At 38.7% G+C, this 24,472-nt stretch overlaps 1 protein-coding gene across 1 annotated transcript in view; it reads right to left on the bottom strand.

Annotated features, from left to right (window-relative positions):
- Positions 1–24,472, bottom strand: part of LOC124621966 (potassium channel subfamily T member 2) — a 700,004-nt gene that overhangs the window by 176,866 nt on the left and 498,666 nt on the right. The window contains exons 13-14 of the mRNA XM_047147499.1: positions 21,408–21,572; positions 998–1,148 (exon numbers count right to left, since the gene is read on the bottom strand). Of these exons, the coding sequence (XP_047003455.1) occupies positions 998–1,148; positions 21,408–21,572 (316 nt within the window). The remainder of the gene's footprint in view (positions 1–997; positions 1,149–21,407; positions 21,573–24,472) is intronic.

The following is a 24,472-nucleotide window of genomic DNA, read 5'->3' as shown; positions in this document are numbered from 1 at the left end:
TGCTTAACTCATACTATATGGTATTTATGTTGTTTCCCAATGACACTTGCATATCAAATGTATTTTTCTTTCTTTCAGTCTCTTTTATAATAGCATTTCTTGCAAAGTAAAAGAAGTATTGCTAGTGGAACTACAGAGAGAAGACTCCAAAAGCTGGGTTTTCTGAATGAAATTCAGAGACGGGAGTTAATGGGAGGAGAGGAGGTAGAACTTTCTTGTCCAGTAGATAATACATCCCAATCTCTCCCCTGCCATTCTCTTTCCTAAACCCCTTTTGGCCATCTCATTTCCTTTTCTATTCAGCCAGAAAGAAGATTTGGTGCAGACACCATAAGACTATGAAAATATTGAACTCTGCAATACATTCAAATGTAGTAATTTTTCACTAATGGCTGTCTTTTGAAGAATGTGTTATTGGCCATTTTTGTCAGTATATCATTCTCAAGCAGGCAATAACTTTCTGGTGGTGCATTGTATACGTTCCCATTATGGATATCTTTTAAAAGCATACTACATGTTTTGAGTACCAGCAGACTAAACATTGAAACAAACAATTTAATTTTGATTTTGTTATGTTTCTTGTTACACAGGGTAGTCTGCTGGTCGTCACCTTGTTTTCAAATGATTCCTATAAACCATTTTGGGAACATATATATAGTGCAGTAATGTATAACAGCCTAATTGAGAGAGATGTAACACTCAAAATTTGCCAATAATGTGTTTTCCAATTCAGGTAGAACCACTAATAGAAAAGACTCCTTTTAAACAGTATGCAATTAACCACCTCATTTACATCCTATTACCAGCCAGTTAATTATATGAGGAATATATGCTAATAGACCAGATAAAAAGAGAGGTCCAGTTTTCTTGTATGTAGTGCTCACTTAGTAAAATGGTTTACAATTATTTCATTTCAGTGAACAATGTTATAAAGTTTAGCAGATACAAGCCATGCAACAACGAAATGAAACACCATTAGGGATAAAGAGTGACTTACGCAATTTTTTCACTTGGCGATCTCCATGGGACATCGTCATCTAACTCATCATCACTTTCATCACCTGCATCATCCTGTGGTTCTACAGCAATGTTGAGAGAGGAACTAGTGAACATGTCAGGAACTGGCAATATACTTGGACGGCGGCTACCTGTAACAAAGAAAAGGGGGCAGGTTGGTGGCAGTGCCTTATAAATAAAGCATTTGTTACAAAATAAGGTAATGATGGAGTTAAGCTTGCTGATAGTACAGTAAATTATTGTAGTTGTGGGAAAGACAATGGAAATGCAAGAAATATTTCTAAACTGGACAGACTGATAAGTGACAACAGTACTCTTTCTTGTCAGATCTGTGTTGGTAAGAAATGAGGTAGAACCCCAAATGTGGCATCTGATTAACTGAAAACTACTTTCCTACTAATTTCATCAAGCTTTATGTTTTCACTCATAATAAAAAATTATGATTTGTTCTACTAAAGAGCAAAATGAATATCATAAAATGACATAACTTTATAAATCGTTGACTCCATGTCAGTATGCTGTTCAAAAACATATTACGTCAACTTGGAGCAACTAACCAAAAGACAGATGATGTCACCAATCCACGAGCAATATAAGTTGTGCACATACATGTACAATTTTGACTCGTGAGATATGGACACTTGAAATATTTCCTCTGATTTTGTCTTTATATGTGATGGAAAACAACACTTCTAAGACACACATTTTCTGTTTCACTGTGTGTGGCTACAACAGCCTAAGAAGTATCTTATACGCTTCATTGTACACTCATTTATGTATTTGTGACAAAAGTTTGGTATTAATTTTAAAAAGAAAATGTATTTGTATTCATGAACTATTATAAATCCTTGAATATGATGTCACTTAGGATCTGTGGAAGGGAGATTAGCATATCTGTTCTTTTGTTAGTACGAATTATGTAATTTTGTTTTTATAACATGTTCCATGCACTGCCAACACCTCAAAGAAAATGGTTTGCTTGTATATGCTCTGTTTGGATGATGTTTTATGTTTTCCATTATTATGAAGTGTATGTGTATACACAGCAACATTGCTGTGCATCTATGAACACACTGCTCTGTTCTGCGCAGTTGGTATTAATTTTAAAAAGAAAATGTATTTCGTATTCACGAACTATTATAAATCCTTGAATATGATGTCACTTAGGATCTGTGGAAGGGAGATTAGCATATCTGTTCTTTTGTTAGTACGAATTATGTAATTTTGTTTTTATAACATGTTCCATGCAGTGTCAACACCTCAAAGAAAATGGTTTGCTTGTATATGCTCTGTTTGGATGATGTTTTATGTTTTCCATTATTATGAAGTGTATGTGTATACACAGCAACATTGCTGTGCATCTATGAACACACTGCTCTGTTCTGCGCAGTTGGTATTAATTTTAAAAAGAAAATGTATTTCGTATTCACGAACTATTATAAATCCTTGAATATGATGTCACTTAGGATCTGTGGAAGGGAGATTAGCATATCTGTTCTTTTGTTAGTACGAATTATGTAATTTTGTTTTTATAACATGTTCCATGCAGTGTCAACACCTCAAAGAAAATGGTTTGCTTGTATATGCTCTGTTTGGATGATGTTTTATGTTTTCCATTATTATGAAGTGTATGTGTATACACAGCAACATTGCTGTGCATCTATGAACACACTGCTCTGTTCTGCGCAGTTCTGCAGTTCAGTTCTGGTTTGTGCAGTTCTGTGCTGCCCATTTGCATGTGGCATTGTGCAGCACGGCACATCCAGCATGGATGCAGCTTCACAATGAATGGGAGAGTGTACTTTATGAACCAATACCAACCCCCCCCTTCCCCCAAAATGGTTAGTAGTATAGCCGAGTGGAGGTTGAAGGGATGGCTATGATGTCAGCCAGCGGAAGGTTGAGATAGGGTAGCAGGTTGGTGAAGGTACAGAGAGAAGCACTTGTGAAATGGTTTATTTTCCACATGTACATCACCACTGCATTGGTGCAGGGTAGTGACCACACCACTGCTCCATGGGAAGAAGACCAGGAGCCTGGTGAGTTGTCAGCTAGCATCCAGCCAGCTGACTCCAATATGTGCGCCCAGCTTTGCCAACGTGAGCCCTGTTGGGTGAGTCACATCACAAACTACAGGTATCAGTGGTGGATGTAGACGAATCTTGCTATAGTAGCCAACTCTGTGGTGAATGACTGTGTCCCATCAGCCATTGGTGCACAGTGCAGAAGTGTGTCCACCACAGTGACAGAGACCGAGCGAGGTGGCGCAGTGGTTAGCACACTGGACTCGCATTTGGGAGGACGACAGCTCAGTCCCTCGTCCGGCCATTCTGATTTAGGTTTTCCGTGATTTCCCTAAATCGCTCCAGGCAAATGCCGGGATGGCTCCTTTGAAAGGGCACGGCCTACTTCCTTCCCCGTCATTCCCTAATCCGATGAGACCGATGACCTCGCTGTTTGGTCTCTTGCCCCCAAACAACCCAACCCAACCCCACAGTGACAGAAGACGACTACTGTACATAGAGCAGGAGTCCAGCTTTGGCCAGAGGGAGCCTGGAAGGCCTGTTGCATTGTGGTACTGGAGTGCAGACTTAGTGCAGGTAGGCAGACTATGACAGACTCAAACTAGTATCTGCTGTCAGCTTCTCCATGTTGTCCCCTTGCCTGGCGTAGCCCACGTATCCTGGAAGAACTGCTGGGCTATGAATCAAACTGCTACAAAAATTACAGCTATTTATACAAGGTATTAGTGAATGTAGTGGAGATGTTGAGTTGCAGACAGGCACATCAAAAAGATTGCTACACAAAGTAAGCTTTTGATCACAAGGCCTTCGTCTGAAGTAGACAATAAATACATACATTCACACAGACTCAACTTACACACCACAGTAAATTTCACGATACTGTTGTTATTCAATCTTGGATTTTCCATTGTTTGATGCTGTAGCATGTTATACCAATGAGCCACATTTAGTCATGCACTTGGTAACACCACCCAAACCAACTGGTGGAAAAATCCCCTTGCCCAGACTGCAAGAACTGTGCATTACTTCTGCGATGTCAGGTTTCACTGCGTGAGCCTGGCCCATCTCATAGTATTTCAACATCTCAATTGTTATAACTGAAATGGCAACACCCTGTATCCACCAGCAACCAGCAACTGCTGCAATATTCCTGCATACTCTCACTGATTTGCCCCCAAATGGTAACAGAACTACACCGTCTACCTCCAGGGGAAGATGTGGTGTCCTTGGTCTCAATCAATACCAGTCTGCAACAGCATATCACATGTACAGCACAAGTTTCCATTATAAGAGTGTCTGGAAGCCCAACCCACAAGATTCAGAGACTACATTTCATATACAAACCTTACTTGCTAGGTTTAATCTTATGCTACTAAGTTGTTTATTAATACCCTCCTTAACAGACTACTAGTTTTTTTGGAATGCACATTACATCATGTCTTCATACTTCTACATCCTGTAAGTCATGAATCCTTGGCAACTTTCTTTGCAGATGCTGATGGCTCGTCTCGCAGCCTCATATCGTCTTAAACCCAAGGGAACACATTTATCATCAACATTCACACTACAATAATCCAAATTCACATTTCATGCTATAGGGACCCCATCTACCAGTACCTGTACCATTGGTGGAAGGGATTGATGGGTGGTTCTCTGCATCACATAGATGAAAGCTATGCACAGCAGAGTTAGATCCGCAATGGTTCTAGGAATCACAATGCTCAAGGCTACAGTGACTCATCATTGCTCTCCCCTAAATTGCTTAACATGCTGCATCAACAAACTGTTACACTTAAATCCACTCTTCTTGCATGGCTATTAACTGGTTCTGGGACTAGATCAGGTCCAGTTTCAAAGTATCATTCAGGATGGTTAGAGTCTGCTTTGACAGTACTTCTAATGATTTGTCAGGCTAGTACACATGTGACTCCATCATGCTCAACTGGGTAATTCCTGTAATCACGGCTGTCTTCAAATTAATTAATAACACATTACCTCTCAGCTCCAGCCACCTTGCTTCTGTGAGCCTTCCATGCTCATAGCAGCTCACCCCTACTACCACATTACTGTACACAGAATAAATCTAATGTAACCATGTTTGCTGGAAATAAGGTTGGGTTACAGAATGCACCTTAAATGATCCTGTCCTCCTGCTCTGTCCATGAATAGCTGCACCAGCATGCTCTCTCACCAGTTTGAATCACCTGGGCTGACACATGGTAATCTTATCATCTCTGTCTGATAATACTTCAGTTTCTCTTTCTTCATCACCCTCTTCAGAGATCAACAACACACCACCTGCCCTCACTCATACAAACTTCCCTATGGCTCGCCATTTCACTGGAGAAGGGTGCATGGTATAACATTTGAATTGTGTGTGCTTCCCCACTACTGGGAACCTAACCAGTATGTACAACCTTGCTCAGTTCCCACCTCTGCTGACACCATATGGTAGTAAAGTGTACACTCTGCCATACTTAGCACTGCTATGAATCTCAGCTCTGATGGTAATCCCCCCCTGTAGTTTATGCAGCCCAGACAAGTATTGCTCTGGTGCTGTTAGGGCAGGACTCAGCTGCTCTTTAAATACATGATGAACAGCTTCCTGTTACCAGAATGAGATTTTCACTCTGCAGTGGAGTGTGCACTGATATGAAACTTCCTGGCAGATTAAAACTGTGTGCCGGACCAAGACTCGAACTCGGGATCCTTGCCGTTCACAGGCAAATGCTCTACCACCTGAGCTACCCAAGCACGACTCGTGCCCCATCCTCACAGCTTTACTTCTCCCAGTATCTCGTCTCCTACCTTCCAAACCTTACAGAAGCTCTCCTGCGAACCCTGCAGAACTAGCACTCCTGAAAGAAAGGATATTGCAGAGACATGGCTTAGCCACAGCCTGAGGGATGTTTCCAGAATGAGATTTTCACTCTGCAGTGGAGTGTGCACTGATATGAAACTTCCTGGCAGATTAAAACTGTGTGCCGGACCGAGACTCGAACTCGGGACCCTTGCCTTTCGTGGGCAAGTGCTTTACCAACTGAGCTACCCAAGCAGGACTCACGCCCCATCCTCACAGCTTTACTTCTGCCAGTATCTCGTGTCCTACCTTCCAAACTTTACAGAAGCTCTCCTGCGAACCCTGCAGAACTTCCTGTTAGCTCGCCATTACCACTTGTGCATACCAATTACTGTGTACTAACAACTGTATCAGCCTTGTTATAGTCACACTTGCATTCTTCTCATCCTTGTCCTCGGTGTACAGCAATCTGAGGACAGAAGGCTGTTGCCACTAGTTAGCACCTATATACAAAGAAATTGTAAAGAACCCTTACTCTAACACAAAAACTTATTCCCTTACCCTCAATACATTACACCATAACACCTTACACATAACACCCTGAATAATCATCAATAAACACAATAAAAAAACCTCTGTCATTTCCTTAACCCTATTGCATGTGGCACCTCCCACACAGGTCCATTCACATTCTCATGTCTACTTCTCTGCTAGTTCCTCTTCATCCCTTTCTCTGGCTCTACTCTTACTATGCCTTGGATTGACTCCAAAGCACCTCAGAATCATCACAGGGATCAACATGCACCACTGTCAATCTTGCCAGCAACTGTAGCCTAATCATCATTAATGTGAAAGACTGCAGCGAGGAACATTGCATTGAAGTAGCATGATGCTATTTAACATATGATATGTCAACGACTTATGCAGGGTGTAAGTGCAGATATTTTTATACGTGGTACCTTAATGTGTATGCAAATCAGTGTGCTGGTTGTTTTGTCTCTGTATCAAACAGCCTCACTAGAAACATATAATAAACTTTATAATTTGATGTTTTCTGCACTGCCGTAACTGCACCACCAAGTGGAGTACACCTGTCAGTACAGAATAACCATTTTGTGCCCACATGTCCACACTTCAACATCCAAGTTTGTGCTCGGGAGAAAATATACATTAATGCCCTGCTCTTGCCACATGTTCTTGGAAGTACTGCTCAACCCAAAAATATACAACCTGTAATAGCTGTACTTATTAGTTTGCAAATGACATAAATACTGATGTAATGTTGTTCAGTACATTGTTCTCAGTCACTAACAGGAATATCTACACTTATAAACATTACACCCTGTGTGTATGTGAATTAGCATTCAAGACTATTTGGTTCTGTCTACAAGATTACTATCAATCATACATAACTCAGTGCCACAGAAGAAGCTACAGAATTTACAGTTATGTATCATTCAAGTATTACATGTATAGTATAAATAAACTGATTAATGTGCTACCTTTTTTGTAGACATCTGCTTGTATTTACCTCACTATTGGTGCAACAATTTGTGCCTTTGATTATAACCAACCATGACAAATGAGAGATATGTGCCCCAGTCAGTACGGTGTGAATTCACATAGTAGCTTAACGTCATTCTCATTGTAAGGTGCAACCATTCCATTTCTACTATTTGACTGTGGGTGGAGTGGGCTGTGCACCCATTCCGTTCTACCATTTGACTCTGGGTAGAGAATGACAGTTCTGTTTCTCCTCATGTAACAAGCAACATCATTCCTTTATCATGTCTAACACAAAATTTGTCTACTGATCTGTAACAATTAGCTCCTGCACGCAACTGCTGATCAGTGCCTATGCGGATGTAGCTGCTTTCCGGTTTGACACAGATATCATCTCCACATAACAAGAAAAGTGATCTATTATCAACACAGAACGGTTCCTGCTGGAGTTCAGTTAAATAATAGTTTAACACATCCTCCCCAATTTAGATGTAGGTGTAGAATAATTTTGGATGGTTTCTGCACTTCTGGCAGTCTCTGTAATGGTATTTGTTTATGACTCAAGTTCGTACACTGTGCACACTACACACAATTTTTCAGATATCACTCCACATCTTCCTTCCATCAACATCCCTCAGTTACCCTCAACCTGCACCCTTTGTGACCTTGATCATGTGCCTCCCTGGATGGCACCACTACCCATGGACCTAACCTAGTTACCTTACACAACAGACTGCTATACATACTGAACTGCAGTTGTGCTTTGTATAGCTTGCAATTTTTGTGAGTTTTCTGCACTGCTTGTCATTCAGCAAGGCCATGACCCAGTACTCATATTACTCCTACTTTTCAGCTCAAAACTTCCACATTTCTGTGTTTCTTCCCTGGTTTGAGCATAACTTCACAGTCAAATTCACCGAGTCTTTACGCCCATCCTATTAGTCCCATCAACTGGGTCTTTCAATCATTAATTACCATTTTAGACCGGCATGCTCAGTGACTTTGTTAAATTTTTTCCCACGAAGGTAACACTGAAACTGTGTGACTAAGCATCTCTTTCTCTGTGGTTCAATAGTTTTCCCTGCTATATTAACCTGTCTTGATGTGAAAGCCACAGAGTGTTCCTTGCTATTGAAACCTTGACATAGGATATCCCCCCCCCCCCTCTCCAAAAGCATATAAACTCTTTCTGAAAAATCTAGAAAACTTAATCTGGTTTTGACACTGAAACTTTTCTGAACTCTTCGAACACATCATGACACTCTCCATGTACATGAATTTTGCACCTTTTCTCAACAACTGCATGAGTGGTTGAGGTATCAACAAATCCATTCACAAACTTCCTACAATAATTCGAAAGCCCTATAAAACAACTGTAGCTCTTTGTTTAACTTTGGACTTGGAAAATTTTCTACTGCTCGTACCAGTTTCAGATCCATTCTCACCCCATTCTTGCTGATTAAATGGCCTAGGTAACCCACTTCTTCTGAAGCAAAATGACACTTTTCCATTCTTAACATCAGGTTTGCAGCCTGCAACCTTTTAAATACTTTTTTCAGTCATTGCCTATATTCCTCCTTGTCTTTTGACAATACAATTATATTGTCTGCATCCACTAGACACTGGCAAGGCTTCAATCCCTTCAATATTCTGTCCTACAATTTCTGAACCATTGCAGGAGTATTCATCAACACATATGGTTTCCTCCAAAGCTGATAATGGCCCCAAAGACCAAAAATGCTGTCTTCATTAGGTCCCCTCTAAGCGATGGTATTGACTTCTTAAATCCATGGTAGAGAAGTACAGAGTCTACCTCAACTAATTCATGGTCTCTGTGTTGCTGGGTATGGGTATTCATCTGTTACAGCCTTACTATTAAGGTCATCATAATCAATGCAGAATATGTACTTCTTAGAAATGTCTATAGAATTCTTAGGTGTGATCACAATGTCTGTACCCATGGACTCCTGCTCTCTTCTAATATCCCATCAGCCAGCTGCTGGTTGATAAACTTCTCCATAACTGGTTGCAAATATTGAGATATCTAATATGGTTCCCAGCACGCTGGTGCTTCATTGTAAGTCAGAATCTGGTGCTATGTATTGGGCATCAATGGCAATGGACCCAAAGGAAAAAAACAAATCTGCAAACTCTAACAACTCCATCTACTCCCTTTTAATGCTCCACCTTTTTACATAATGTAAGCACAGAGAGGGCCTGTGGGTGCCCTTGGTTTACACCCACAGTGCACCAATGTGTAATGTGCAATGTCCAAACTTACTACTTTGTCAGCTTCACCTCTTCAGTGCCAAAATTATGTAAATTCATGATGGGCATCACCTTCCTGTCATCTCTCTTCTGCACATAAACAGTAATCATTTTAATAAAGCAACTCACTGAATCCAACCCATTGTTCCCTTCCAGTGGCTCAATTATGAACAACATATCAACAGTTAAGTCTGGCTCTACACTGACCCACAGTGACTTTCTGGTGCCACTTGGCACACAGTCGTATGAATGAAGCCTTAGTGTACCTGTACCTTGTTTAACCAGATTGCCCAATATGATACACACACCTTGGTACAGTTTTACACTGGAGGCAGCTTCCTCTAGCTGGAATATTTTCCCACTAAGTTTCACCACACAATGCTGAAGGTCAATTTTGGCATGATAATGATGCAAAACAGCATAGAGTAGCATGGAGAGCTGCATCAAAACAGTCTCAGGACTGAAGACCACAACAACAACAACATTGATGCAAAAAGTCCAACTCCAGGATCATGTTGTAACCCTCACTTACACGAGGCACTACCTCCGCACATTGATAAAACTGAACTGCCTCCACTTTAAAATCTATCTCCACTGACCCTAACGGCCTTACATCATTATATTCCATCCCAAGCAACCTGTAGCATAGTGGGTTCCATCGGAACTGCCCCACTAGGTCTTTACTGGCTACCACCACATGCTACCCTATATTCAACAAAAAACATACTTCTTGCCCCCTTACAACACATACTATTGCACATTCTGCCTCTGCAGACATGCTTGTTACATCTAACACTGATGGGAATGCCTTTTGGTGGACTTCAGGTTCCCTCTTGCATTTAAAAGCTATTTACTTCCTCCCTGTCCGTGCCTATTACTGTTACCATAATTCTGTTGCTGATACATGTTACCTGTACCCCAATCATGATGGCAGCATTGCCTCTCCAGTACCATGTCTCCACTTCAATAACTCTTCACATTTGTGGAGAATACCCCAGCCTATCATGCACACCACTCGACATATCAATCTCTTCACATTCCATTGCCACCTACCAGCAGAACGGAGATCATTAGAGCACCCTTCTAGGCATATGTGATAGGAAGCCTCTTAGAAAAGTATTGAGTGCTCTTTATTGGCTTGCTGCAGCAAAATTTTATTTGTTTCATCATTCTGTCCCAGCTCATGCACGTGTACAGTCACTTTCTTTATTGTATTGGCAAGATCCTCTATGGATTCCCCATGCCTCCGTGTACTAGCATTCAACCATTCCCAAAAGAATCTTGCACTGTTCTGCTTCCTGTACCTCTGCAGAAGCTCCTGTTTTAACTGCTTGAATGTCTCTGCATTCCTTAATGCCTCTGCACATCTCACAAACATTTTTGCCTCTTCCACTAGTCGTAATTTCACCACCTGCAACAACTGAGTATTGGACCAACAACAAATAGCCACTGGCATAGTAACATCTTCCACAAATGACACCCTACCATCAGATGACCTTCCAGAAAAGGAAATGATTAGCGTAGCAGCAAATGGGTCTTATCACACGGTCTGGTGCCTGGAGCCATGCTATTTGTTCAGTCTTAATCGCTACTTGCACCAGTAGCTCTGGTTTATCTGCTGACAACTGTACTATCTTTTCTGTCAATACATGCACTGCCTCTGGCTCTGATAAACTCTCGTGTCTCTCACTCTACCACTCCCTATTTTTAACCATCTCAACACCCTTCACAGCCTCACAACATGACTGTAACATGGTATGTAAAACAAGATACAGATACAAACAGTGCATGGTGCATAATGCTGAAGAAGACTGCAGTGAGAATATCTAAGAGGCTCCAAGTCCTGCTCCTTGCAGTTACTCTGAAATTCAGACACACCCTCTGGTTTCTCTGGCCTATACAAAGCAACTCTCAAGTAATGGTGACACTTCTACCTGGACCCTTTGTCTGTCATAAACACCAAAAATAACCAATAGCTCTCTCAGTCATCTCATTGTGTTGACACTGCTAGCTGTGATCCAGACTTCGTCGTGAATGACTGTGGCCTGCCAGTTGTTGGCATGCAATGCAGAGGCGCACCCACCGCAGTGGTGGAAAATGGCTACCGTGCACAGAAAGCGACCCATTGCCCCCTGGAAAGGAGTATGGCTGTGACTGGAGTGAGCCCAGAAGGTGGGCTGTGCTATGGTACTACGTCTGGAGGGTGGACTTATTGTAGGAAATTGGTACTAACAAATATAGAGTTATTTATACAAGCAGCAGTGCATATGTTATGCAAATGTGCCGTTTCCAGTAACAAACTCGACAACACCTCCAAAACCTATTGGACAATATAAAATCTGCTGCTCACTTGAGAAAATGTCACCATTTCTGACACCAGTTATTGCCAGTTGGGGTTGGAGGGGTGACTATGGTGTCAGGATGGCAGGTGGAAAAAGGTTGAGATGAGGTAGCAGGCTGGTGAAGACCCAGTGTGTAGCAGCTGTCAAAATTATTACTTTATTTTTCACTCATACATAAGTGCCACATCAGTGCGGTGTTGTGGCCACACCCCCAATCCACAGGAAGAGGGCCAGTGAGATGTCAGTTGGCATCTGGACAGCTGGCTGCATATTTATATAAGCAGCAGTGCATATGTTATGCCCATGTGCCGTTTCCAGTCATGAACTCGACAACACCTCTGAAACCCACTGGTAGAGAAATTGCCATGCCAACACTGTAAGAACTGTGCATTACTACTGATCTGGCAGGTTTGACAGAGCCACCAAGGCCTGTCTCGCAATATTTCAATAGTTTGGTTGCCATAACAGAAAGGACAACACCATGTGCCTGCCAGCTACCTGCAGCTGCAACAGTACTCCTCCACATATTTTCACTGATCTGAATGAAATGATAATGGCACTACAATGGGAAGAACCATTATTGATATACTTCCACATAAATGGCCAGTTGGTGAAATATTTATGTGACAGGAACTAGTATGTTACTTGACCCTTCCTAGAATGTGTGTTCTTGGAATTTTAGAAATAAACCTTCACATGGGTCACTCCTGGTAAAGTGATCCAATAAAATTAAGTTGGTTGCTTAACCATTTTTAAATATTTTTGTTTTTTATATGCGATTACCATATATATGAGAAGTTAACAAAAGTTTTTTTAAAAAAATTACCCTGCACTGATACTGAATGGTGGCCATTTTTATTTGTAAGCACATGGAAGTTTTGTAATTTGGAGATATTAACATTAATTTGAATATCTCTGCACTGGATTAAATTACAACGCTGCAATTGACATGATTGTTATTAAAAAAGTCTCCTCTCCAAGACTGCTTATTACCCAAAATACCCTAAATTCAAAAATAACCAATCAAAATGACATCCAAAGTTTAGTCTTGAAAATTTAGAAAATCCACTTTTCAGACCCAAAAGTAACAACTAAGCAGTGATTTACCAGAGTGTATTTTTTCTCTCTAGCTAGATACCATAGACTACTAGCGTCATACAGAGCAAGAACACTGACAAATGTTTCCTTAATTTTTTATAAATTTTTGTAATTTGAAATTTTTTTTTGTGAAGTTTGGGACTAGTTATCTAAGTCACGACTGAACATAAAAATTTGATTTTTGCACATTTTGTACACTTATATGATAGCAAAGAACTGTAAAAATTTCATCATCAATATTTGACTGAGAACAAATAAATGAATTTTTGAAAATAAGGAAATAATTCACATTACACTACAATGGATCTTATGGTTGTTGCCTAATTCATGTATGATACTGTCTAACTGTAACCAATTATTATTGTAGTAAACATTTATATTATCTTAATAAAATTAAAATAAATATTTTCAATTAATACACTTTCGAGATGCAGTGCTTCCTAATCCTAGGAATAACTGTTAAGAACACTTATTTCTTCAGACAACTTTTGTGATATTGAATAAGACCTTCCAGTTGCTGTGATAAGTTCAAGCACTGAAAGCTTTCTTAATGTGTTTTTCATTGGTATTCAAATTCTGTCGCTAGCAAATTTCTTGACTGGCACTCTTGGGCAAGCAGGGTGGTAAAAATTCACAAAAAAAAATTTTTTTTCCTAACATATGCTCTCAAGCCATGGAAGCCACTACTGTCCATCACACATACATGGCACCTTGTTATTCAGTAACACACAGATGTAATTTTACAGACACAATGATCCTCATAAATTTCAGTTTCTGATGTTACATAACATCGAACTAACTTTTCTGCAATGGCAAGGAATTTGTGGAATTGCCTTGTCCTTTTACTGCTATGAAGTTTTCATATCTGGTTTGAAGTGTTGTTTCAATATGAAGAACTACCTCTTATTTCTTGATGTGAAAATAGGTGATGTCTTTAACACTACCTTTCCAAAAGGCATTCATTTCCTCTATTGTAAGAATTTGATCTGTGGTAATTCTTTGTAGGTTGGCTTTACTCACTTCATCTTTTGTTGTACCTCCTACTCCATCGTATGAATTTTTACCATGGCAAGAGGCAAAAGTGCCATTTGGCCTCCAACCCGAAATCTACTTTGAGAATTCTTTTTCTTCTTGTATTGGCTACCACTTCCATCTGAAAAGTATATGAGTTTATCACCCTTGGGAAACTCTTCTTTTATGTAATTTGTTATATACTTTTGAAGCACATGGACAACTGAAGTGCTGTGCTCCAAATAGTCAAGTAGACTGCAAACTTCAACTTTCTCATTTTTTAAGTACAGAACAAATAGATGCACTGTTGCCTGGTCATTGACCCAGCGGTACTCTTGTATTTCATCCAGAACCACAAGTGTAAAGTCTTCTGCAATATCAGCTGGAACTATGCATTCAGTTTCATAAAGTTGTGCTTTTTTGTTATTCAAAAACTTGCTTTGGATTTTAATAACATAGTGGTGATTTTTGAGATTTTCTAAGTTATCAATTAAAGATTCAAAGTACTCTACCTCAGATTTAACCACTATTATCATTTTAGCTCTGTCAGTTGTGACACACTGTTTGCAGGTAACATTGTCAGGCATTTCCTCCTAAGATTCATTAAAACAATTCAAGAGCAGTTTCTTTACCAGGGCATTATCACACAAACTCATCATCATACAGTCGTAACTGTTAGTGTCACATACCATTAGATCTAGTAACTCTTTGTAGTTAATATCATTGAGCTTTGCACCCAAAATCATTAGTCTGACATTCTGATGATATAAAAAACTCATACAGAGTGTTTTACAAAATACACAACTTAGGATGAAGGTCACAAAATTTTGACCTTCCAATTTTGCATTCAGGATGAGCATTTTTGAAAGCTACATTAAGTCCATTCAAATTTGACAGTTCTAGTTATTTCTGCTTTGTTACTTTAATTCCATTTATAACAATTCTTTTGCTATATTTGCTAACCAGGTGTACTCTACCATTTTCACTGTCTTAAAAAAAACTGCTAGGTCTTTCATATTGTCTCTTCACTTACACCTTCTCCTTTCTTCTTTCCTAACACTGGTAGAATGCCTTGCTCTTTCACTAATTTTTGGTTAGCCTAACCAAATGATCAGAAACATTGAACTCGTGAACTATTTTTTCTCTTGACCACGAATCAGGAAGCATACTTAAAATTTTAACTTTTTCCTCTTTAGGTGTCACTGAACACTTACCTTTTAATTTCTTGATTAAGCTCAAATATTCAGTGTCAGATGATTCTGGAGGTAGGTTTTCTGATAATTTAGAAATACTGTTGGTATCTGCATTATTAAAGTATGACTCTACGTCTTTTCTAATTTAGTCTGAAATTCGTTGTACCTTGCTTTCAATAACTGCTTTTCTTTTTCTCATACTCAATTTTCTTATTTTCAAAGCAGGAGAGATCTCTAAATTAGAACAAGCAAAATCTTATTTGGTAATAGCTTCCTCATTAGGAATATGAATGTTGTCAATAAGGTTACATGATTCTGGTTCTGGATTCACAATAAATATCTTTGAGTAACAGTTTGAGCACAGGGAATTTCTTGGAAAGCTGTTTTAATCGCACCTAACAAGTACAAATGTTTAGGTTTAATTTCCCCTCAAACCTTTATTAACTGGATTTTTATGAACTTTGAGTGGATCAGAGCATTTATTCCCAAAAATGTGATTGTACTTCAGAACATACTCATAATTTAAACAAAGTTTGTCTATCTTCATCAAAGTTAGGGTGACCAGATGTCCAGATAAATCCGGACATGTCCTCTTTTTTATCTCTTTGAACGGGGGTCTTGGAGGATTTTTAAATTGGTCTCCTTTTTTGTAAATCTACACATAATAAAATTATATTTGCATTATTTCCATTCTATAGTTCTTTTCTTAAATATATTACCTATGGATGGCAGCAGGATTGTCAATTTAATCGATCACATTTTACATAATGTAATTCAGCATGGAGCTGATAGTCTTTCTGTTAATTCGGAGTGTGTCATCACGAAAATTCATAGCTGTTTTTTCTAATTATTCTGTTAGAACGGAACAGTTACATTCATTCTGTAAATTTGTCAACGTAAATTACAAACAAGTCTTGTCTCCTGTGAACACTAGGTGGGTGTCTCTTTTCCCAGCCTCTGAAAGGGCACTGGAAATGTATGCTGCTCTGAAATCTTACTTTCTGTCAGAAAGCAAGCCACCAAACGTTTTGCTTCAGTGTTTTGAGAACAGGTGAACTGGAGCCTATTTATGGCATTTGCATTCACTGATCCCTGTGTTCAATTTAAATATTCTGCATCCAGAAAAGACAGCTATTCTGTGCTTGAAGTGATTGAAATTTTCAGTTCTGTATGCAAGTAGCTTGAGGACCGATTAAATGAAGAGGTTAAACAGAAGCTGGAAATTGCAGCAGAAGAAGGGTTTGATAAAGAATCTAAACTTTTAATGGAGGAAACTATGTAGTTGTATCAATCGTGCCATGGATATTTAAAACGCTGGCTCTGTGTGTTTCAAATGAATGTCTCTTAAAAAAGATGTAACTACAGTGATGTTGAAAAAAGCATTTTGTATTTGCAAGTTAAATGTAGAGCTTTTGAAATTGAAGACATAAAATTCTTCAGCCAATTCTGTATTAAAAAATGGGCCAAGTGTTTCTGTGAAAGTAAGTCTATTGATTGTCATTCAGAATTCACTCATTACAACACAATACAGTGATGACAGGAATAGGTTGAACATTGATTCTGTTAAGGGTGTGTTGATGATCCAGTATAATTTAAAAGAATTTTCCTGTGTATCTTTTTACAGCTATCTGCTATGCATGCCTACACTTATACAGAAAATTGGATCCTTCAAGAAGTGCCAATAAAAGTCATGGAATGTATGTCATATCTGTTAATTAATTCATTTATTAAATTTGAGCAAGTGACCTATGTATTCTCTTTTTTTCTAACTTTGTCCTCCTTTTTAAACCTGTTTGTCCTCTTGAACCTGAACCATAACTGTTTTGGGCCACACTTCATTTACTATCTGTCCAGTGGAATATTGTTATCAATTTTATTACATTCCAATTAGTCTTTCAAATTTATTTATTATTAAATTTTAAAATTACACTCACGATGAAAGCACATAAAGTGTTATACACTCTCAATGAAGTATGTACATTCACTGTAACAGATGTTTCTGAACACACTGACTACAACAATGTCACATCCGGTAAATGTAGTAAGTGTACATATTTCATGTATAGACTTGTCACTTACTACGGGGCTCCTGTGCAGACTTGCTACTCTGTACGCTGAGCTCCTGCACACACTTGTCTCTAGTACTAAACTCATGCACAGAATGTTAGTCTGCTCAATAACAAAGAAATTTCACCTGTTTGTTATTTTACCTTTATCATTTTGAACTTATAATAAAGTGCTACTTAATTGAGAATAGATGTAAAGGGGCAATTTTTTTAAACATAGAACTAAAGAAATAGCTCTATTGTTTAATATTTTATTATTATAATGAACAATACTAACTAAATGTAGCATGTTAGTGTTAACTAAATATAGGTTACTACTAAATTTTATTACAATGAAACTTTAAACCATTTAAAAGGGCAACAAACATAAGGTCAGTTGCAACGTAATGTGAATTACTTCCTCATTTTCAAAACTTCGTATCTTTGTTCATAGTCAAATATCAATGATGAAATATTTACAGTACTTTGCTATTACATAGGTATACAAAATGTGCAAAACTGGAATTTTTATATTCAGTCTTACCAGAGATAAGTAGCTCCAAACTTCACAAAAAATAACGATTTTCAAATTTCAAAAATTTATAAAAATCAATGTTCTTGCTCTATATAAGCATAGTAGTTTATGATATCTAACAACAGAAATTCAGTGTTCTTGCTCCATATAAAGTTAGTAGTTTATGATATCTAACTACAGAAAAAAATACACTCTGATAAATCACTGCTTAGTTGGTATTTTTGGGTCTGAAAATTTTCAATAGCAAATTTTGGATGTAATTTTGATTGGTTATATTTGAATTTGGGGTATTTTGGGTAATAAATAATGCTGTAGAGAAGAATTTTCTAAAAACAATCATGTCAATTCCAATGTTGTAACTTAATCCAGCGCAGAGATATTCAAATCAATGCTAGTGTTTCCAAATTGCAAAATCGCCATTCAGTAACAGTGCAAAGAATTTTTTTTTTTTAAAGAAACCTGTTTTGAACTTCTGAATTATAGGGTAATCACATGTAAAAAAATTAAAAATGGTTAAACAAACCTCAACGGATCACTTCTTATGGGTTGACCACTATGATGATCAACAGCTATGTTGTGTTGTTCGCCACTTGGATTGGATGAGCATTTCTGTGATTCTCTTAATCATGATGAAACAAGCTCCTTCTTTGGATCTTTATTGTGTGCACTGTCAATCATATTTGGTAATGGTTACAGTTTGATAAGCAATCCTCAAGAATGAACGAAGGTTTTGTGAGCTACTTCATTTGTGACTGATTTACATCTTTTTAAGATTCATCCCATGAATCTCAGTGTAGCATGTGTTTTCCTATTAGTGTTATGTGCTCCTTTCAGTTTAAATAACTCCAGAAGTATAGTTCCAGATATTTAACTGTTGTAACTATTTCCTGTGACTGATCACTCTGTAACTGAACAACAGTATGTCTTTCCATCAATTTCCACAACATTATACTTGTTTATGTCAAGGGAACAATACAAGATACAACAACACGTGCTACAATAGCAGGAAAATAATACTGCCTTCCATCAAATTTTGTGTTTTTCAGGGCATATGAGAAACAACAATTAAGGCCAGTGCAATAAAAAAAAACAAAGCTTCAATGTTTTCTTGCAAAGAAATGCCAATTTCATAGTCCATCTAAAAATATAATGCAAAGTGCTACACTTCAATTAAATAAATAATTATCATTTATTAAGTGTTGTATTTTTCATGCCAGCCAGTGGCTTTTTATTTTTTTTGGGGAAGGGGGGGGGGGGGGGGAGGGTGGTTAGGGCGCAAGACATCTAAGGTCATAAGCGCCCAGTATAGGACCATAGAAATCTGGGTCCACTAGGGTAAAAAACTGTTGCGAGGTCCAATACTAAAGGAAGAATAAACAAATCTAAAACATCAAGACGTTACGGAAGAGTATCCAAAAGACATCGACAAGACACCAGAGTCACCAGGTAGAAATCAAATCTCGAAGTGACGTGATATGCCAATAGAGAAAAGTACAAATATCTTGCGAGGGAACAGAGTAAGAGGTGGGCCGATCGAGATGGACTGCGACCTTGGCTGCAGCATCATTCCTTGGCACACTAACATGGCCAGGAACCCACGTGAACATCACTCAGGCTCTCCCATCTGGGAACAAATGGAGGCAGTCCTGGATCCGTCGAATGATGGGATGGACTGTATCGGGATTATCTAGACTCTGCAAGGCACTGAGGAAGTCAGAGCAGATCACACAGCTAGTGAGCTGGTGCCTCTGAATGTAGTGAACAGCCTGATAGAGGGCAAAAAGCTCTGCTGTAAAAACTGTGCACTGGTCAAGAAGCTGGTATTGAAACTTATCAGCCTCTACGACAAAAGCACAGTCAACACTGTGGGTGGACTTGGAACCATCAGTGTAGAAAAATATGCTATCAGCAAGTTGTGAGCGAAGTTCAAGAAAGTTGCAGCGATATAAATTGTAAATGGTAATAGCCCGTAATATATGCAACAGATATACTGAGAAATACTTTCACATCTGATGACTTCTCACTGTCAATAAGAAACGCTCCATTCTCTTTGAGTCATTTTATTCACAAAGCCAGTTTTATATTGGTCATGTTCCATTCACTAGAGGACAGAGAAGGACTCTACTGCATGCGTGTCAGAAATTAGGGAACACTACATCAACCAGCATATGACTGTCTGCTGCCCTCTAAATCTGAACCAATAGAATAAGTGGAATTGATTCTCACAGAGAAGATTTACAGCTTTCAAAGGGTTTATTAAATGCAAACTTAAAACATGTTCGATAAATCTACAGCAGAGAGATATAACTGATACAGCCTATATGTCTTGAAAATGGGAATTACTCCTGCTTCTTTCCAAATTCCTGGAATGCTTCATTGCTCCAGCAATCTATACTAAATTTCTACTAAAAGAGGAGTATTCTTTTGTATTTTCATACAGGTATGCCATCAGGTCATTCCCTCTACTGAGAAATTTTAGTAGTTGAGTTCCTATTCCACAGTAATTTTATTTCTTCATATTCTATTCATTTCAGCATTTATATGATAACTGAAAGAAGGAATCACAGTATGGCCTTCCTCAGTGAAACAAATTTGGAAGAGTGAATTATTCTACTGTCTGGAAGAGAACTTTAATCTGTAAGGAGTTTCTTTGTGGCATGCATTCTGCTGCATAGTGAAAGATTTATTCTAGGTTAAAGACTTCACCGCAATAGATTAAACAATACACACAATGTGTTATCCATATCACATGTTTTGTATGTATGTTTCAAATCATTCATGAAAGTTATTTCGCAAAAAATCAAAGAACAAAAACAGAAAAAGTAAACAAACACTCCCAAAGCTACTGATCATTTACGGAAGATGAATGATAAATAGTTTCCAGCAGGTCAAATCCACAGGACAGGCATGAGTACCCACTTGTGTCCATCTAGCTCACTAGTGGACAAGCTCAGTAGTACAGCTACCTACCAGGCATTTCTGGAGCACACACTCTGAGCATAAGCACGTGGACTTGGCCACTCCTATTTGCAGGTACTTGGCCAGGGCAGTATGCACTTGCAGGAAAGGACCAAGGGTCGGGCTGACTGACTGCCTGTAGGTGTAATTGGCTGCCAATGTGTCAGCTATTTGCCCACCATATCCACCTGCCACTGTGGGCAGGCACTCAGTCTGGAATAGTCTGCAGTGGGAGAATATATTCTGAAGAGGATAGTTGTGCATTTTCAGCTTACCAAATAAGTAATTACTTCTAAAATCTGCACAAAGTTTACACTGTGATGCATATTCTTGATAAATTATGAATGCGTTCCAACAAGGTACATAAATCTGGATCATTCCCATTTGCAAGCAGGGCTCTGTCAATTGAACTATCTGACAATGCTTCATTGCCCAACTCACAGGTTTTTTCAGCCAGTACTTAACACTCTTCATACTACATGGAGACTCTCCTGCAAGCTTTGCTAGACTAATATCCCTGAGAGGAGGTATATGAAATATATAACCTATTAGCTGTTTCCAGAATTAATATCTCATGCTGTGGGAGACTACACATGCAATTAATATCACTTACCTCTCCTTTGGTTCAGAATCTCTGGACTTAAAAGATTTGGATTGTCTCCAGGTCGAGGTACATCAAGATGATTTCCTGTAACTGCTACATCTGGTGTTAAGGTGGATGGATTATTCTCTTTCTGACCTTGCTTTGATTCTGAATTTCCACAGCTATCAGATGTAGCTGCAATATAACAGAAACAACTAATGTTTATAAACAGTTTCAACCTAACTAGCATTGAAATGCAGAGTAAATACATTATTTTTTTACAGTTGTATGAACATGCCTAAAATATACAAACAGGATAAGTATTTTTGTCTGTATTACATAAGTATTGAAAGGAGACAAGTAGGTAAACATTAACTTCACTATTTCATTTGGAATGGTTCATATCAGCTTCAAATAGAACTTTCTGCCAGTGATTTTTTTAACTTTTAATTAAATACAAATTTATAGCCATGTGAGGAGAGTACACTCTTGTCAAGGATTTTTAATTTGTTGTCAATACAAATATAGCTGAGGTGATAGATACTGGGGAAGAGTGACAGCACTGCAAGTGGTTGCAGAATATGCAGTTTCAGTTTCTGGGAACTCAATTTCCAGCATTGAGAAACTACAATATGACATTAGATAGAAAATTGTGTTATTATTTTGGGTAATGCACAACGACACTTTAAAAATAATGAGTGAGAATGGATGTAAGAATTTTGCACTTCACAAAACATGCCACACCAGCTACTTTCATGTTGGGTCTACCCCAAATGACAACATCACAAAAAAGATAAGCATGTGTTTTTCACATCCGCAAATAACTCATGTCCGAATTTTGTAACCTTCCTTAATTTGATGTGAATTTTCAACTGATTCAGTCCTTGAATTACATTTGAACCATGACAATATCAGCAACATACATTGCATACAACATTTACTTATACATAATCATTTATTTTCCAAAATGATACTTCTGAGACATTACAACTTACTGTCAAACATATGAATGAATCACATGTCAATTCAAGCTGCTGTTCTTGTTATTATTGTAACAGGAACACTAGAACAAACTTTGTCAGAATATGTCTCATGATACATCCCAAAATATGTGCACTATTAACATGAAACGTTCTTTTATCCTCTTACACTTGTAATCCCAGCCAGTAATACTTACTTCTTGAAGTTTTTCAGGTTTTTCGATACTCTGCTTTATTGGTCTCTAGCAAAGAACCATTAATGTATCCAATGTTTACAGCAAACAGCTTTAACATCTTACACTGCTAACAATATCAGTGGAAGAGTTCCATAAAATAGAAATGAAATGAAATGTGGAACCTAGTCAATGTTATTTGGAATCTTGCACAGCACTGGACTGCCCTCATTGGAAGCTTCCTTTAACTATGAATGGGCAATTGTTCTAACCTCAAACTGAGGTTTCCTATGATGGGGTGTGAAATGACTGAGATAAAATAATTCTGAATACAAATAGTACAATGATGCGCCAAAGAAACTGGTACAGGCAGGCGTATTCCAGTACAGAGATATGTAAAAAGGCAGAATATGACACTGTGGTTGGCAATGCCTGTATAAGACAACAAGTGTCTTGTGCAGTTGTTAGATCGGTTACTGCTGTTACAATCACAGGTTATCAAGATTTAAGCGAGTTTGAACGTGGTGTTACAGTCAGCGCATGACCTCTGGGACGCAGTATCTCTGAGGTAGTGATGAAGTGGGGATTTTCCCACATGACCGTTTCACGAGTGTACTGCGAGTCTCAGGAATCCAGTAAAACATCAAACCTCTGACACTGTTGCGACTAGAAAAAGATCATGCAAGGATAGGAACAACAATGACCAAACAGAATCCATTCAATGTGACAGAGGTGTAGCCCTTCAGCGAAATGCTGCATATTTCAATGCTGGGTCGTCAGCAAGTAGCAGTGTGCAAACTATTGAACAAAACATCATCAATATGGGCTTTCAGAGCTGAAGGCCCACTTGATGACACAAAGCTTTACACCTTGCCTGGGATAGTTAACACTGATATTGGACATTTGATGACTGGAAACACGTTGCCTGGTCGGAGGAGTCTCGTTTCAAATTGTATTGAGCAGATGGACTTATATGGGTATGGAGACAACCTCATGAATCCAAGGCCCCTGCATGTCAGCAGGGGCTGTTCAAGTTGATGGAGGCTCTGTAACTGTGTGGGGCGTGTGGAGCTGTAGTGATGTGGGACTCCTGATACATTTAGATACAACTCTGACAGGAGACATGTATGTAAACATTCTGTCTGATTACCTGCATCCATTCATGTCCATTGTGCCTTTCAAGCCTTGGGCGATTCCAGCAGGACAATGAGACAACCCACGCATCCAGAATTGCTACAGGGTGGTTCCAGGAACACTCTTCTGAGTTTAAACACTTCACCTGGCCACCAAACTCTCCAGACGTGAACATTATTGAGCATATCTGGGATATCTTGCAATTTGCTGTAAAGGAGAGATCGCCACCCCCACCCCCCCTCCCCTTCCCCATACTCTTACAGATTTATGGATAACCCTGCAGGCTTCATGGTATCAGTTGCGTCCAGCACTACTTCAGACATTAGTCGATGGCATGCCAAGTCGTGTTGTGGCACTTCTGCGTGCTCACGAGGGGCCTACATGATATTAGGCAGGTGTACCAGTTTCTTTGGTTCTTCAGTGTATAACAGGTTACTTTATGGCTGTTGCTTTTCTTTTTCTTTACGTTTACCCAGTGATTTACAAAGAACACTGGCAAAATGTTTGATTTCGGTATTTGTACAAAAAATATTCTGACAAACAGTGCCTCTGAAATGGTTATTCTGAGGGCCTATTTACTAGTAGTTAATGAAAATGTATTCTTATATAATCCATATGGCCATATCACGTAAATATTTCTGAGGACCATGGCTGTAGCAGTGCATCATTTACATGAGAGAAGAACGTGTAAGGAGGATTGAGGAAGGCATAATATCTTTAAAAAAAAAAAAAAAAAAAAAAAAAGAATTACTATAGTTTTGACTCCCTGTATGAAACAAGGAGAAATGTAACACTTTTCCAAAAATTA

Source organism: Schistocerca americana, chromosome 1 (assembly GCF_021461395.2).
Source record: "Schistocerca americana isolate TAMUIC-IGC-003095 chromosome 1, iqSchAmer2.1, whole genome shotgun sequence".
Classification (NCBI taxonomy): domain Eukaryota; kingdom Metazoa; phylum Arthropoda; class Insecta; order Orthoptera; family Acrididae; genus Schistocerca; species Schistocerca americana.
Note: the sequence above shows the minus strand (reverse complement) of the source record. Positions and strands in the feature narration are given on the sequence as shown.